The sequence below is a fragment of the Kogia breviceps genome, chromosome 14, assembly GCF_026419965.1.
Source record: "Kogia breviceps isolate mKogBre1 chromosome 14, mKogBre1 haplotype 1, whole genome shotgun sequence".
NCBI lineage: Eukaryota > Metazoa > Chordata > Mammalia > Artiodactyla > Physeteridae > Kogia > Kogia breviceps.
In genome coordinates this window covers 8,317,332-8,333,800 of record NC_081323.1, presented here as the reverse complement: position 1 = coordinate 8,333,800, position 16,469 = coordinate 8,317,332, and the positions used below count along the sequence as shown (strand labels likewise).

The 16,469-nt window shown below is 45.8% G+C and overlaps 1 protein-coding gene across 4 annotated transcripts in view; it reads right to left on the bottom strand.

Annotated features, from left to right (window-relative positions):
* Window positions 1–1,812: 1,812 nt before the first annotated feature.
* The window catches only part of ZNF217 (zinc finger protein 217), a 28,398-nt gene continuing 13,741 nt past the window's right edge, over window positions 1,813–16,469 (bottom strand). For 3 of the 4 annotated variants that reach the window (XM_059038952.2, XM_059038954.2, XM_059038951.2), the window contains exons 2-6: window positions 14,172–15,938; window positions 9,994–10,110; window positions 7,582–9,111; window positions 5,973–6,104; window positions 1,813–4,006 (exon numbers count right to left, since the gene is read on the bottom strand). In XM_059038952.2, coding sequence (XP_058894935.1) covers window positions 5,995–6,104; window positions 7,582–9,111; window positions 9,994–10,110; window positions 14,172–15,564 — 3,150 coding nt within the window. In that variant the 5' untranslated portion in view covers window positions 15,565–15,938 and the 3' untranslated portion in view covers window positions 1,813–4,006; window positions 5,973–5,994. The remainder of the gene's footprint in view (window positions 4,007–5,972; window positions 6,105–7,581; window positions 9,112–9,993; window positions 10,111–14,171; window positions 15,939–16,469) is intronic. The other variant, XM_067012471.1, reaches the window with a different exon arrangement.

The following is a 16,469-nucleotide window of genomic DNA, read 5'->3' as shown; positions in this document are numbered from 1 at the left end:
TCCTGCCGGGTCCTGCCGTGTCAAGAGGCATGGGAGGGAAAGATCCACCTGTTCCTAAAATCCCTGCTGGGGCTGCTGTCGGTTAAAGTGAAAATCCCTGGGGCGCTGAGGATGGCAATCAGTCCACTGACGATGATGGCTTGTGAGGCACAAAGCTCAGGGACACTTTAACCATCATTATGATGAGATTACAGCTACCCAAATAGAATATCCAGGAACCTTAGGTAACCTCTCACTCTTCGGAGTAAATAAGAATCACCTGGTGTTCTCGGTAGGCATTCAGGTTTCTCAACCCTGTTCCAGACCTGCCAACCAGAATCCAGGGGAGGTCGGGCTGGGAGACATGCCAGGTGATTCTGATTCTATGGCTACAGTCCATAGGAGCCATAGACGTTTGGGAGTTTGATGTGTGTGCAAAAGTGAGGATGCAATTTCACTGTGACGAATAAGGGTAACGGGCAGAAAAGAAATGTGATTTTTTTTTTTTCCTTTGGTATAACTTTTCATAAACTCACAGGTTGGAAACCTTTTGTCACATGAGTATGTCCCATTCATACTAGGAAGCAGAATCTCATTGAAAGGCTGTACAACTGGATTAACATCAGGTGCCCAAGTCCCAGACACTGGCACAGAGATGTCACCCGGGCACCACCAACAGCCAAGTTCTGAGGAAAGAAGGGCAGACTTAGGTCTAACCAAGTCTGAACATGAACCTGAGATTTTGCACTTCTCTCTGACCCCTGGAAAGAGAGCCGAGTGTAACAGAAGAGAGGGACACCTCCCTCCTAACGCCCAGCAAAGCTGTCTGGCCTTGGGATCACATGAGGCCTTCTGGGGAGCTCGGGCTCCTCGTCTGTCCAAGGAGGGGGTCGAGTGCAGCCTCTGCAAGTTCAGCTCTCTCACCCTCTTGACATTACACAGCCACGGAGGGTGCCTTCTTTCTTTTTCAGCACTTGCCTGAGCCGGGCTAAGATATGGTCAGCCTATCCATGCAAAAATTTTGAACTTCAGGGATTTGAGAAACTGTACAGAACAAAAGGGGTTGAATACATGAAAGTAGTCAACAGTCACACGTTGTACGTGTCCAGAGGTGACGCGGCTGAAGTGCGATGGGCTGAAGAAGCCCCCGCCTCCCCCAAATTGAGATCGACTTTAAACCTCTAGACTTTTATTTACCCGTTTACAGGACTACATATAGAGGCTGGAGACACAGGTTAGATGAAACCACAAATATGCAATTAACCCAAACAAGAAAGTGAGAACTTCTATAGGACAAATGACCCAGTTTCTTCAATAAATAAAATGTCATGAAGTGTGTGTGTGTGTGTGTGTGTGTGTGTGTGTGTGTGTGTGTGTGTGTGTGTGTGTGTGTGTCGGGGGTAGAAGGTTACGATTAAAATCGGGTTAAGAAACCTATCAACTAAACCGAGTAAGTGGATCTTGTTTGGATCCTGACTGCAACTTACCAGTTGTCAGAAGATGTTTCTGAGACAACCAGGGAATGCAGACAGACATGGAGGTCAGCTATGAGCAATCGTTTTCCGTTTAGTTAGGTGTGATGAGGAAAAGCCCTTATCTGTTAGAGATACTTAGAAGTTATCTGAGGAATGAAATTAAATCATGTCTAAGATTTGCTTTAAAATACTCAGGAAAGGGGTGGGGAATCGCAAAGAGACTGGCAAAGTGTCGCCGGCGAGCACATGGGGACTCACTATACTAACCTATGATTGTGTATGTCTAAAATTACAGTTACAAAAAGTTAAAACAAAATCAGAAAGCAGGGACACAATGAAGACCAAAGCCCAAGACTGCAAAACACCAAATCTATATTTACATCCACATATAATAACATAACTTTAAGCTGAAATATATCATAAATAAAACAAGTAATGTCTACGGTTTGACAACTTAAGTATCAACAATTAAAATAAATCAAACTGGAATGAAATAAATACATAAACAAAAATCCAACAGATTGTACCTCTATTATATGTACTGTTGTCTCAAAGGAAAAAAAAAAAAAAAAAAAAAAACCAGTAGTATCCCAATAGTTAATACTGATGGACAAAAAAAAAAAAAACAACATATTTTGGAGTACAGGGCTGTGGGAAGAAAAAAAAACTGGTATTTTTATGCACTCAGAAATGTGGTTAAAAAGGAGAAATCTGAAAGCCCCCCAAAATTTCAGCATAACACGAACTGACTTGTTTTCAAATAGATTTGGTGATTTTTTTTTTAAATACAGATTTAAATTTCAGCCCTCTATTATCACGTATCCCCTTTTAAGATTAATATTTATCATCACAGCAAGCTTTCTGTAACACTCATTGGATTAGGTAAGGATCAGGTCAATCATCTTGCAAATGTGTTAATCTTCAAAAGTAGGCTATAAAAGTGCAAAACTATGAAAACAAAAATCTAGATTATGTACATATGGCTCAGCTTGTGAACAGGAAGAAAGGTAAATAGTGTACACTTTCCTGATACAAAGCACTTCATCACGATGCCAGCAGACTGATCTCAAGCCAGGTCTCCTTTTTCACCTGGGAGTTAAGACTTTTCTACCAAGTAGGTGTCATGTTGCATAATGAAAACAAACAAAAGAAACATCAGGATTCTTTGAGGACATTACCCTTGCTCTAATGGAGAAGGGCAGGGCAAGAAAAATTAACAGTGCAAATTTATTTTTGAAACAGTTTTGTTAATAAAGTATTTTGTGGTCGCTAAACCCAGGTACTGCAGAATACACTCAGCCGTGGACAGCGGATTAAGAGAACAGAAGTTTAAAACACCTAGTAAGCCAGCTGGTGGCTAGCCTTCTCATTAAAACCCAAATTGCATGTACACTGGGAAAAACGCTGCTGCTTCAAAACAACCAAAAATGGGAAGACAATTGAGGTCTCAAAACAGATCACCTCTCCCCTGAGTGCCAGAAAACTCAGCCAGCACTCCTGCAGAGCCCATGTGTCTGTAATTAACCTGCGTGTCCACAGTTAACCCAAATGCCAGACACTCCAAGACTTCCAAAGGCAAACCTAAAATTTACCCCAGAACTTTCATTTCTTTTAAAATTGTTTCCTATACATATATAATTCACATGTACAATTTAGTGTTTATATTTTTATATATGAATTTAGGCAAATGCCAGAAAAACCCAGCAACTGTCCAGCAAAAATGATTAATTTGATAGAAAACAAATTTAAGTTAACTCCACATACGATTTGGTATGCTTACTGCACGTGTGGCTGGCCTACAGAGGAAATGGTTCCCTGTAGATACACACACTTAAAAATCCCACAAACCATGCCATTCCCTCAGAAAAGGACTGTGGATCTGGGTCTTTCTCAGATGACATGCTGAAATTTGCAGTAAAAGGGCACCAAATTCAGAATGGCTGATCTCCGTACATGCAGCACATATTCATAGGGGTCAAATGCTTCTGTTAACAATTCTGTTAAGACAACAGAGTGCGGAGGATTTAACATAATACAAATCATTGAGAAATTCTTTTTTAAAAAACACACATTTTAAACGAAAGAGGACAAGTGGCAGAACCATGCTCAAGGCGATGAGCAACATTAGAGAAAAGAACACACACCGTTTTCAACAAGCAGGTTTACAACATATATTTACAGTTTTACCTGAGGTGCAAGCGTTATATACTTTCTCCCCCATCCCACCCCCCAGCCCAAATGATTTCTTTTCAGCAGCGCTCAAGTATGCAAAACAACTCCACTTCTTATTTGGTCAATTCTAAAAAAAATATTATTCAGGGCAAAATAGAGATGTCCGGTCTCCATTTGTGTACAACCCAACTGTTCCAACTATAGTTTTTATTGCTATTTGGTACAAAAGTTAACAGAACAACTTTACAAAACCGTAGTGTTCGTTATATGTTATATGTACAGTACAATCACAGCTTATTTCAGTAGCTTTCACCATCTGCTTTTTCAAAAGATGAACTAATTCAGTTTCATGGAGAGTACACATTTATATCCATCAAGACCTAAGGGCGGGGCGGGGGGAAAGGTTTAAAAATGATTAGGATAAAACTAAATACAGTTTACAAAAATCTTAAAAAAGAAAAAGTATAATAAATAAATAGAGCTCAAGGGATCTAGAAATGCAATGGGTTCCATTTAAGCTTAAATCTTGTGACCAACGTCTCAGGAGTCTAAATAAATAAAAGCTGCACTATTTAGGGGGTGCTAATATATACTTAACAGTGATTTAATGAAGATGATTTAACCAAGAACCAGAATTCATATCTGACACAGTTGCCAAAGGCAACTGCCACCTATAAGAAACTCTGGAAGTTTATACCCTATGAAAGGGAAATTCATGGCACAGACCAGGGGTGTTTAACAAAACAAATGACCTAGAATAACCTCCTCCATGAGAAGGATGGTGCATAAAACATGTGTAACAATATTTGTTCAGCCAACATCTATCGAGTTGTATGGCTGAAATTCCCAGCGACGGGCCAGCCACTGAATGAAGGAGCCTCCTCCTCAGCTTAGCTCGGAGTGGAAGCCCGACGCACAGGTTAAGATGGGCACAAACGGGTAAGAACCACAGCTCAGACGGAACACAAACAGGGAAGCCCCAGTTCCCGGCAAACATTCTGCAGAGATGATATGTGAGCTGGTCCTGAAGTCTCAGAACGAGGTTGTGTGGCAAAGAGGGTGCGGGAAGGCTGTTCCCGGGGAGAGAGAAATGCAAGCAGAGTAGCCCAGAGGCTGCAGGAAGAGGCTGGAGCTGGATAAACAGGCCGGTTCCCACCTGGTATTACATGCAGTGCAAATAATCTGTGGCTTACAATCTATAAATTTTCTGCTTTCATGTTTTAAGGCAGAGTGGATTTAATCTCATTCCTGTGATGACACCAGTCTCACACCACTGGCATCACCTGAGCGAGAGAGAAGGATGTAGAGCTGCAGAGGCTGACGGGCCCCGTGTGTCCCAGTGAAAACAGAAGGAGAAATTCTGCCCAGGTCCATGAGTCTTTATCTCTGTACCTCGATCTAGCAGGCACTCAGTCAAGAGTCTGCTCCGTGGGGATATGGTGGTGGTTTGACAGGACAAGAGTTATCTGGGAGGGAACTAAATCGGTCCACGAGCCTCAATCTTTCCATGCAATTTATTGTTAAAAGCGTCCTAGTGTGACTCTCACAAAGACATCATGCCCTCTGCCCAAACTTGGAAGTAACTAAACTAACACGTGTACAACTCCAAGAACACTGAGGCTTTGGGGTAGCTACCCTTAGATACCTTTGCCATGTGAACCAAAAAGTCAAAATAAACCTACTTACTCTGTCCCACTCCCCTCCCCCAACAGATAAGGATTTATAAAGTCTTTGAACAAGCTCTTAAACTGGAGGGCTGGGGCACAGGCCTTGGACTGTGCAGACCTACGACCAAAAGTAGGCAGAGTAAGACGCTGGGCAAGTTACATAATCCAAGTCTCAGTCTCCATATCTGTAAAGTGGGCACAAGACCTCCTAACCCAGGGAAGGGCAAACTTTTTCTGTAAAGGGCCAGACAGTTAATATTCTCGGCTTTGCAGGCCATGAAGTCCCTGTCACAACTACCCACCTCTGCTGCTGTGGCACCAAGCAGTCACAGACAATACGTAAAGGAATGGATGTGGCTGTGTGCCAATAAAACTTTATTGACAAAAACAGGTGGTGGGCAGTTGGCTAACCCCTGACCTGATGCTGTAAGAAGGATTAAATGAGCTGATGGCGATAAAACACTTCACTCAACGCCTGGCATGAAACAAATGCTTAGTAACTTCCAGTTGCTATTGTTTTTACCATTATCATCGCCGCTGATATGCAGAGACCAGGAGGACTCTGTTTTAAGACACTTCAAAAGTCAAATTAAAAGCAATTTTACTTTTTATTATTATATTGGATAAGCTAGATGGTTTATTTTCCATTAAGTAAAATCAATACATTATATGTGCTCACCTTTCATCCCCAAAATAGGAAATCAAGTTTTTTTGTCATTTGGTCGATAATGTGCGTTCCCAATAAAATTCTCATAGTTCCTCTTCTGTAGCATGCTGCTAGATAAGTGTTGATAGGACACGGGCCTTTTTCCTGATTGAAAAAAAAAAAGAAAAAAAAAAAAAAAGCATAAAAGGGCATTTAGAATTAAGTTCAACAGTTAGGTAAAATGTGTGTGGGTTGTTAGAAGTCAATTTTCAAAATTCCCAACTGATAATGTGACCAGAACACATAAGATGCATACACGTTATAAAGTTACTTACAAGGTGAAATGTTTTTAAATGCCATGAGGACATTTCTTAGCACAGAATTTTAAGTCACTAAAGCTAAAACTATCTAAGAGCTAGGTGGTCATCAGTAAAGATTAAAAAGTGAAAAGGAAACAGCAGCATAAGGATTTTAAGCCTTTGTGTATGATGAACCAAACTGTGTGGAGGAGGAGGGAAAAAAGACTGATTTACTTGCAACACAGAGCCTTTTCTCTTCAAGTAAAGACACAGTTATGACTCAGGTCCATTTTAAGTGCCGAGGAGGGGGGAAAAAAGGGACGCTTCTAATCAAAAGGCTGCAAAAATTATCTCTTCATCAGAATTTTTATAAAAGTCACTGGAGCGTATGAAAGCAATTGTTTTTTAATTTGCTGTCCCTACCAGATCAACTGGCATCAAGCCATCCTTGATAGAGCATTGTCACCACAGAGAATCTTGAATTTGAAATAAACACAAACTGAGAGGTTCAAAATGGATTTGTCTCTTTGGGGCGGACAAACCTGCAGAGTTTATATCAGACAAAAGAAGGCATGGTGGTTTCATCACCTTCTCCAAGGGGGACAGGTCCCCACGACACTCTGATCTACTTTTTTGCAGGCACAGGTATGTGTCAGACACCTCTATGAAACTGTCATGAGTTAGCAAGGGCGCTAAAGACGCCAAAGTATCTATGAGCGTAATGGACAATACGGGGAAAAACTGTGCTTTTTACAATTCACTTAGATATTTAACAAAGGCTAAAGAAAGCAGTACAGTTCTGTTAAGTCTGAACATCAAGCTGTTCAAAAGATGGTTTAAGCAGCAGTTCTTAGCATTCTGTTCTGGTGGATCAAGGGTCCTCATGGGTATTTACTGAGCACCCCCCGGCACCTCTCTGTGCCGGGCACCTGACAGGGCTGCATTATCAGTTAGATAAAACGAAATTTCTGCCCTGGGTGAGTTCACAGTCTAGTAGGGGCGGTGAGACATGGACAGAAGTACCCCACCTCCGGGCTCCCACCTCCCAGGCTGGGTTGGGATGGGCTGGAGCGCTGGACACGACACACACGCACAAAGGAGAAAACGAGACCATGATGAAGTCAGGTGGGTGGGCGTAAATGACACCTGACATCAGACTCCTGGGTCCTCTTCAAGCGCTTTCCATCATCCTCCCAGCCAGGGAGAAAATTAAATTAAAAGAGCGAAATGAAACACTGGGGAATAAGCTTTCCTCCTGCAGGGCTGAGCTTGGGGGCCCCGAACCACTGCCGGGTCTCGGAACGTCTCGCCCTCCCGGAAGCCCCCGCCTCCAGGACGCCCACCTTCCAGCGCCGACCCGGCCGCGGGGCCCGCGGGGCCGCAGGGGAACAGGGCTCCGGCAGCAGCGAAGGTCTTCTGCGCGGGCAGCACGGCCGCGTCCGCCTCGCCGGTGGCCAGGAAGCGGGGCCGCGCAGGCAGCGCGGTGGGCGGCGGGCACGCGCACTCGGGGGGCAGCAGCGAGGTGAGGCCGCGCACCACGTGGAACTTGGGGAGGTCAAAGGGCCGCCGGTAGTGGGGGCCGGGTTGGTCCCCGTCGAGAGCCGGCGCCCCGACCCTCGACGGCCGCTTGGGGAGCGGCTCGTCCGGCTCGGCGCCGGCGCCACGGCCGCAGAAGTAGTCCCGGGCCGGCGGCGCCCAGAGACCCTCATTCCTGGGGGTGTGGTCGCTGCAGCCGTTGAGGGCGGCGCCTGGGGCGGGCTGGGCCGGGGCCCCGGCAGGAGGCTGAGGCTTGGGCTTGGGCTCCAGCCGCTTGGCTTTATCCGCGGCCGGGGCTGGGGTCCCGCTGGCTTTGGCGAATATCTCGGAAGGCGGCTGCCGGGCAGCGGCCCCCGGCCCCCCGAGGCTCTGCGGCGGCCGGTGGGACTTCAGGTTGCTGGGGGCTAAAGTGCTGGAGTCGATCCCTGAAGTCAGAGGGGCTTTGCCGGGCCCCGGGGGGGTGGGCTTCGCTTTCTCGGACGGCAGGGGTCTGGGCTGCGCTGGGAAGGCGGGCCTGGGCTTGGGCTTGTAGGGATTCGACAGGGGAGGCACATCTTTCCCCAGTAAAGCTGGGGGGCATCCGGTCCGTCGACTTCGAAGCAGAGACTTGTTCCGACAGTTTCTGTGGCTGTCAGGGTTGTACTTATGCTCCAGTCTCTGGTGCATCGTTAGAACCTCTGGGTAAAATGTCTTGAAGGTGCAGAACGGGCAGGTGGTACTCGTGGTCACACTTTTACCCAAAGAAGCTGCCGGGCAGCAGTGGGAAGCCCCGAGGGATAAGTTTAAGGGTTTTTCCTGACAGTCGGCATCGACCTCCACTTTCTTCTCTCTGTGGCCGACCTGGACGTGATGGGCCGCCCGGCCGTCTGGGTGAGGGGCCGCGTCCCCTTCTGTTCTGCAGGTAAGGTTGTGTGCCTGAGGTTCAACTGCTGATCTCTTTTTTAACACGTCCAAATAAGCGGGGGCAGGATTTTTGCTCAGTTTGTCGGCACTGTCATCAGCTGCGTTTTTACTGAAATCCTGAGTATCTTTGTGTACTGCTAAGAGGACAGCACTGCCCAGAATGCTCTGAAAGGCAGGGGCCATCCCCTTCAGCTGCTTTGCAGGTGGGCTGCCTTTAACATCTTTGGCACCGTCAAAACATCTTTTCAGGTTTTTGGTTTGCGCGCTGTCAGCGGCGGGCAGTGCATCTTCCGTCTGCTGCTTTTTCCCCTCGTTCCTGACTTCAGCAGCAGCGTCGGCCTGCTTGTCCTTGTGGTGTCTCTCCAGGTGGTACCGCAGAGAGGTCTTCTGGGCTGCAGCATAGTCACAAAATTCACATTTGTATGGTTTTTCACCTAAAACAAGAGACGTCACTCTATTAGAGAAGTTTATGAAAGGCATCGAAACAAGTAAGACAGAGAAAACGGGGTCCTTTCCTTCTCCCTCCTTGTCTGTTAATCCTCACATCCAGGATCTGTCATGAGTTGTTTGCTTCATCACCCTTTCTACCCCAAATATTTGAAAACGTGAACACGTCTTTCGTTTAAAAAATTAAAAAATACACTTTAAAATTATCTCATTTAATCTTCATAACAGCCCTACGGGAGTGAATATTATCCCACTTCTACAGCTAAGAAAATGGGAGCGCAGAAGAGTTAAGTAATTTGCCTAAGGTTGTACGCCAGTGAGCAGAAGAGATGCAAATTCAAGTCCACACAGCCTCCTAAACCATCATGTTACAGCTGCTTCTACAACCTAAAGAAAAGATTATTGGGAATTCCCTGGCGGTCCAGTGGTTAGGACTCCGCGCTTTCACCGCCGAGGGCGCGTGTTCAATCCCTGGTTGGGGAGCTAAGATCCCACAAGACGTGTGGCACGGCCCCCCAAAATTAATTAAAATAAACTTAAAAATAAATAAATGATTGTTAAATACATTCATTGCATTCTAAGTCACAAAAATTAATGCGAAAGAGCTGTGGCATTAAAAAATGTTAAAGAGTAATAAAATGAGTTAGGATAAAGGAGAAATTAACTTCACAACAAGAACAGTTCAAGTTACAATGACACTAAAGGAATCAAAATGACAGCTACAATCAACAGACTACACATATATTCTTAAGCTAGTCCAAGGATCTAGCAGAATATCTAACAACACAACAACAAAAATCAAGACACAGAACTACATCATAATCCTCTGAACTAATACATGCTGTAAACAAATCTAAGAAGTTCCTTACCTGTATGTGTTCTGAGATGAATATTGAGGTAATAATTTGAACGGAAAAACTTTCCACAATAACTACATTCTCTTGAGGATGTAAGATGCTTTATTTTTCCTCCATCATCATTTTTATCTTAAAACAGAAACAAAAATAATTCATGTAAGAAGATGGCTCAAGTATGTGAACAGGGTGAGCTGACTTAAAGATTCTCGATAGAAACATTTTTGGAAAGTATAAAATATTTTTTATATTAGGTATTGGCTAAAAACATGCCAAATGTTGCTTTGAGGTTACCTGCAGTATTAAAGCACGTGTGCATCAGTATTTTTTCTGAGCACAGCAGAGTTCACTGTTAAAGATTCAGTTCCTCATCTACCTCGATCACAGGACCATTCAGTAGACTGAAACCAACGGGCAGCTGTCCACTCTCCCAACAAGTCCGAGACACGCAGAACCTGGCAAACTCAAGCTGGACCTGCACACAGCCTGGAATAACCAGCTTCTTCAGAATAAGTAATTTAGAAAACCGAGCCAATACAAATCACCGACTTTCCCAACCACCAGAGGAAAAGCTTTTTTATCTTAAGCTTAAGCAAGTCACCACTAGAGGGCAGTGAGCACAACTTAATCTTTACAGAAAATAAAAAAGGTTGGCCCTGGGCAAACACCTAGGAAAGTTTGTCAAAATTTAGCAACGTTTTTGGAAAGCAGGTTGTATTATCCACAAGCACTCACACGGGCAAAATGTACCTGACAACTCAAAATCTGTCCCCAAATGACACGGGGTTGAACTTTAAACTTCACTCTCTGCAGCCTGATCAGGACAGGGGAGTAAATGAAGGTCGTGGGGGAGACACTAGCGAGAGGAGAGCACAGCAGCCCCCCCAGACAGCCGTGCTGCAGTTAAAGTACCGACTCGCCAAATATGGGCCTAAGTTCTAGATGAACCTCCTCTTATATTATTAAATTATGTCATATTACATACATCACAATATGACTACAACAGCAGGCGGGTCATCTCTTTCAATTTAGCATAACTTGTCCTTTCGCCTTGAAAAACTGTAATTCCCTACTAAATGGCCTCTTCCTGGCTCCTTCCACATTCCGCAGTCTAGATGATAGATTTCACTGATTTTAAAAAGCAACTTATAAGTAAACCACGGTGAGCCTCCAGGTACAATACAGACAGGACTATATAGGGAATTCCCTGGCGGTCCAGTGGTTAGGACTCCACATTTTCACTGCTGAGGGCCCAGGTTCAATCCCTGGTCGGGGAACGAGGCACAGCCAAAAAAAAAAAAAAAGACAGCACTATAAAATCTCTGTCACCCCTAAACTTCCCTGAAGACAATGTAGCCACCTCTAAACCTCCGGACACTCTAAGACAGCAGAGACAACCCTTGATCTAAAAAGGTGTCATGAAGACTTTTAAAAATAATTTACATGGGGCTTCCCTGGTGGCGCAGTGGTTGAGAGTCCGCCTGCCAATGCAGGGGACACGGGTTCGTGCCCCAGTCCGGGAGGATCCCACATGCCACGAAGTGGCTGGGCCCGTGAGCCATGGCCACTGAGCCTGCGCGTCCGGAGCCTGTGCTCCGCAACGGAAGAGGCCGCAAAGGTGAGAGGCCTGCATACCGCAAAAAAAAAAAAAAAAAAAAAAAAAAAATTTACATGAACAACTATTATTAAAGCTATTTATAGCTTAAAGTTGAAAACAATAAAGATAAATTATTTACTCTGCTTTTTGATCTTGAAAGTAAATCTAAAGAAAGCCAGGCTGATAGTAAATAACAATAAAATAAATCTAGACTAGAAGACCACATCGAAATATTAATTCATGAAAGTCCACTCCCTAAATGTAGAATGCCCAGCTCTCTTTCGGACAATCACACCCAACTCTGTAGCTGGGCTTGCACCTCACTGCAATTTCCTACTTCCAGCTATGTTGTCAGGATTTACGGTATGTTGCATCATATCCAAAACGTTATGAAACGCCTTTATTCTAACACAAAGGGCATGAAACATCCCCATCTACCTGGCTCCTGCTCCTTCAGCACCACCTGTGACTTTGCCGTGCTGCCCTTTAAAGGACTTTTTATAAACAGGCAGTTGAAATCATCCTTGGGAGGTGGAAGACAAGGGTCAATGAACCAATTTTGTAAACAGGGAAATCAGGGCAAAGAAAGGTTAAGCAACACGAAAGGGGTCACAGAACAAGGCAGTGGTAGAGCAGACTCCACGCGAGTCTCGGCGCTCGCAGCTCTCACGGGCTATTCTCTCTGCCCGCCACCCGGGCCCAAGTTTTCCACCCAGCTCTGCCCACACCGCCTCCTGGCAGAACGTGACCGGCCAGCTCACTTCTTTCAGGGCACCAGGGCATCCAGCTCACAGGCCTAATTACCTCCCCATTACTGCAGGCCCACGAACAGCACTGCCACTAAGAGGAATCACTTAGAAAACTGGAGGGCTGGTTTAAAGTCACGTTTATGACGTCATTAAGACACCATAATGCGTTTTCTAGATTTCTGAAAAATGAAGATTGTAAGCATGCTAAGTGCTAGGTTTCCTGTCTCCCAGGAAACTCTAAACATGCTAAATATTTGATATGAAAACTGCTGCTCTCACACCCATCCTGTGATCAGAAAAAGAACTGGGCACCGGCTTCAGAGACGATGTACTATCTGGTCACATTCACCCTGGATCTCACACACGGGGTTCTTAGAGACATCAACACACAGTCAAGTTACAATGCAAGAGGCCAGCATATGTTTAAACCCAATACCAGTCTGTAAACGATACTGTTTCTCTAAGACTAATTCATGTTCTCATCATTCCCATGTTGATTATGCAGGGGTTTATTCAGTGTTCTCCAGCAACAGAATCCTCTATTCAAACAAAATATTATTAAATGGATAGAGAAGCTCACGTGGTTTATGTGAGGACGGGCACGACCTGAACTGCAGGTGGAATCCTCTGCCCTAGATGATGCCCACTGGGACGAGAGATAGGCCAACAGGCCCTCAGCGATGGCTTCCGTTTTCCATAAATGCCATCAGTACATTAAAATTTTGACTGAGCAAGTGAGATCTTTAAGTCATCTTTGGTGTGTTCACATTCTCTTTACTTTACAAATTGTTTCAGTGAATGAGCTGACTGTGAACGAATACTTGCCCCCAGACACAAAGGACAGGGGACCAGGCAGCACCGAATGGCCTAATACTCTTTCTCTGGTTGACAACCGTTCCCAGTACTGATCTGTGCCCACAGATACCCGTTTGGAATAAACCTGTGAAAGCTGGCCCTTGATAGAAAGGGAAGTGCACTGCATATAAGGATAACTTGTTTTTATAGATTAAGATCAGAAATGCCGGGAAACTGTAAGGGAAGGCCAGCATCTCTCAACCCTGACACTACTGGCACGGGGGGCCTGCCCTGTGCCTGGGAGGATGTGTCGCGCATCCCAGGCCTCCACTCACCGGGTGCCAGCAGCACACACACCAACACAGTGGTGATGACCAAAACTGTCTCCAGACAGTGCCAGATGTCCACTGGGGGCAAAACTGCCCCAGCGAAGCAGTGCCAATGCATGAGGTAAAATCATGTGTGTCCTGGGACTTTCCCTGGTGGCGCAGTGGTTAAGAATCCGCCTGCCAGTGCAGGGGACACGGGTTCGAGCCCCGGTCCGGGAAGATCCCACGTGCCGCGGAGCAACTAAGGCCGTGCGCCACAACTACTGAGCCTGCGCTCTAGAGCCCCCGCTCCGCAACAAGAGAAGCCACCGGGATGAGAAGCCCGCGCACCGCAACCAAGAGTAGCCTCTGCTCGCCCAACTAGAGAAAGCCCGTGCGCAGCAACGAAGACCCAGTGAAGACCCAACGCAGCCAAAACTAAATTAATTAATTAAAAAGTGAAGATTGGTTTTAAAAAAATAAAATAAAATCATGTGTGTCTCTTGTGAGCAAAGTATGAAATCACATCACTTTTAGAACAGGCAGAAACCTCGATAAGCCTTTTAACTCCACCCTATTGTTACAGAAATGAGAAAGGGAAGGCCCCCGAGAGGCTAAGGGACTTACAACAGGGGGATGACACCAGAAACAGGCGGGACTCAAGCCCACCTCCCCACCCTGATAACCGGCCCGTGTCCTCTGGCACCGAGCAGAGGAGGGACAGGGCACCACCCAGCAGCTTACCCAGGTGGAGCCCTTCTGGAAGCCCATCCTCGGACCCGTCTTCAGAGCCACCTTCTCGATCCATGGCTCCGTTCTCCTCCAGGGTGGGGGGCAGGTCCGGAGAACAGGTCCTCGGCTGCCGGCCATCCACTGACATGGGCGGCGACTCGGCATCCGCCCTGCGGTCCTTCTTGTGCACCCGGGAGTGCAGGACCAGCTGGTGGTAGGTTCTGAAGGCTTTGCCACACTCGGAGCAATGCGTCGGCTTCTCTTTGTTACTGGCTAACTTGGGGTCTGCGTCCACGGAAGGCACTTCACCGGCAGGGTGTCTGGGCTTCTCCTTATCTTGTGAGAGACCTGGACAACCGCTTTTACTTGTCTTGGACTTTCCAGAACCTTCGGGATGGCTTTTATTCGCACTCCAAATTTCCCCCAGCTCTTCTTTGTCTGAACAGGACTCATCGTTGTCAGTGCTCCCCTCCTGGCCCGGCTGCTCCTTCACCTCTCGGCACACGGCGACCTTCCCTTTGGTGGCCAGCTGCCAGGCTTGGTAGGTGGTGAACGGGTCCAGCTGAGGTATCCATTTGGCCGGCTTCTTTGCAATCTCCGGGTGAGACCTGGGTCTTAGGTTTAAGAACTGCAGCAACTCTTCCCCCGGAGATGGCATTCCCTCCTGCTGCGTGTCTGTCTGTGAGCTGCGGGTACCGGAAGCAGTGTCTTTGGTGTGCATCTTCCTGTGATCAATGAGACTTTCTTTATTTGGAAACAGAAAGCCACAAACCATGCAGATCTTGTAAGGAGATGAGACGCTCTCAGCCGCGTGCTCCTGCACCACCTCGTTGATGGTCGCCGGGCTCTCCAGGCCTGGCTGCGGTCTGCTCTTGGCCCCCGATTTGCCAGTGTGCGTTCGCATGTGATTCTTCAGAAACCAGGGCTCCTTGAATCTTCTGCCACACACATTACACCCGTAAGTGAAAGAGTCCTTGTGTTTCTTCATGTGGATCTCAACGTCGAAGGCGACTCGAAACGTCTGCCCACACACTTCACAGCTAAGTTCTTCGTTTTCCTTGCAATTCTTATCCTTTGGAGGTTCTGTTCTCACCTGAACTTTATCAAGAGGACTCAGATACTCTGCTTCAACACGCAGAACGGCGGGCTCACAGAGGATTGGCCGATGTTGCATTAAGACATGTTTATTGAGGTCTTCCGAACGTGTGAAGGTCTGACTGCAAAACATGCAGTCCAAGGGCATATACCCTTCTATTTGGATTATGTTCTTCTCCTGCGTGGCTCTGAAAGGAACAGCGGCGGTCCCTTTTATTGTCATGGCATCATCGATCTCCATTTGGGTGCCAAGAGAATTGCCAATAACTTCTGGTCCATCCATATACATCAAGAGGGATTGAGTTGGCATGGTTCCTGTCTCTTGAGGATTGTATATAAAATTAGAATCTGGGTGAGGAATCTCTGGAGTTGGAATAAGGCCACTTGTAAAGACTTGTCACTCACACGCCCAGCAGCCCGAGGCTTCAAAACTAGAGCAAGTATGTTATGAAAATTCAAAAGAAAGTGTATATTCCTCTGACTTCTTATCTCAGAAGTCTCAGGAAGCTCAGTGATAAAAACAATCACTGGATCTTTCCACAAACCAGGCAGACAGACTCCCCAGTGCTTGGATTCAGAGATGAGTCAGCACAAAGCATTAGTTCTCTTTGTCTTCATCAAGTGAGTGATTCAGTTGAGCAAGAAGTCAATTCCAGCAACCTGGAGACAAGGGATTTCCAAAACCTAGAGGAAAAAAAAAATAGAAACGGCTAGCTCCAGTCAGAGAAAAGAGAAGGCTGGCCGATGACTCACAGTGGCCCTTCCCACGAAGCACAGAATGTACCTAATTCAGCTGCTTCACTTTTAACTAATACAGCGCATCCTGTTAAACATGCTTGTTAATTAAATCATTAGCATTTTATCCAATCGGTACCCTTATCAAACTGCCAGAAATTCATGCACTTAAACTGAAAACCTGGTGCTTTAATGATTTAAATCTAAAATGTAAAGTTTCAGGACAGAAATTGTCTCTTTCAGCTGAGTATGTTTTAACTGCCACTAAAAGGCACATGTGTATCCTTACAAACAACCTGTGTAAGTATAGAGACTACATAAGAACTGTAAAAAGTAACAATAAAAGCACTTGAGGTAAAAGTTCAAACGCCAGAGTTTCAAACTGTCTCACAGACAAAACATACAAGAAACACCAATGCCTAAAAGCACACTCAAAGTTTACCCATACATAAGTCAACAACATAAGCACAAGAAAATGGG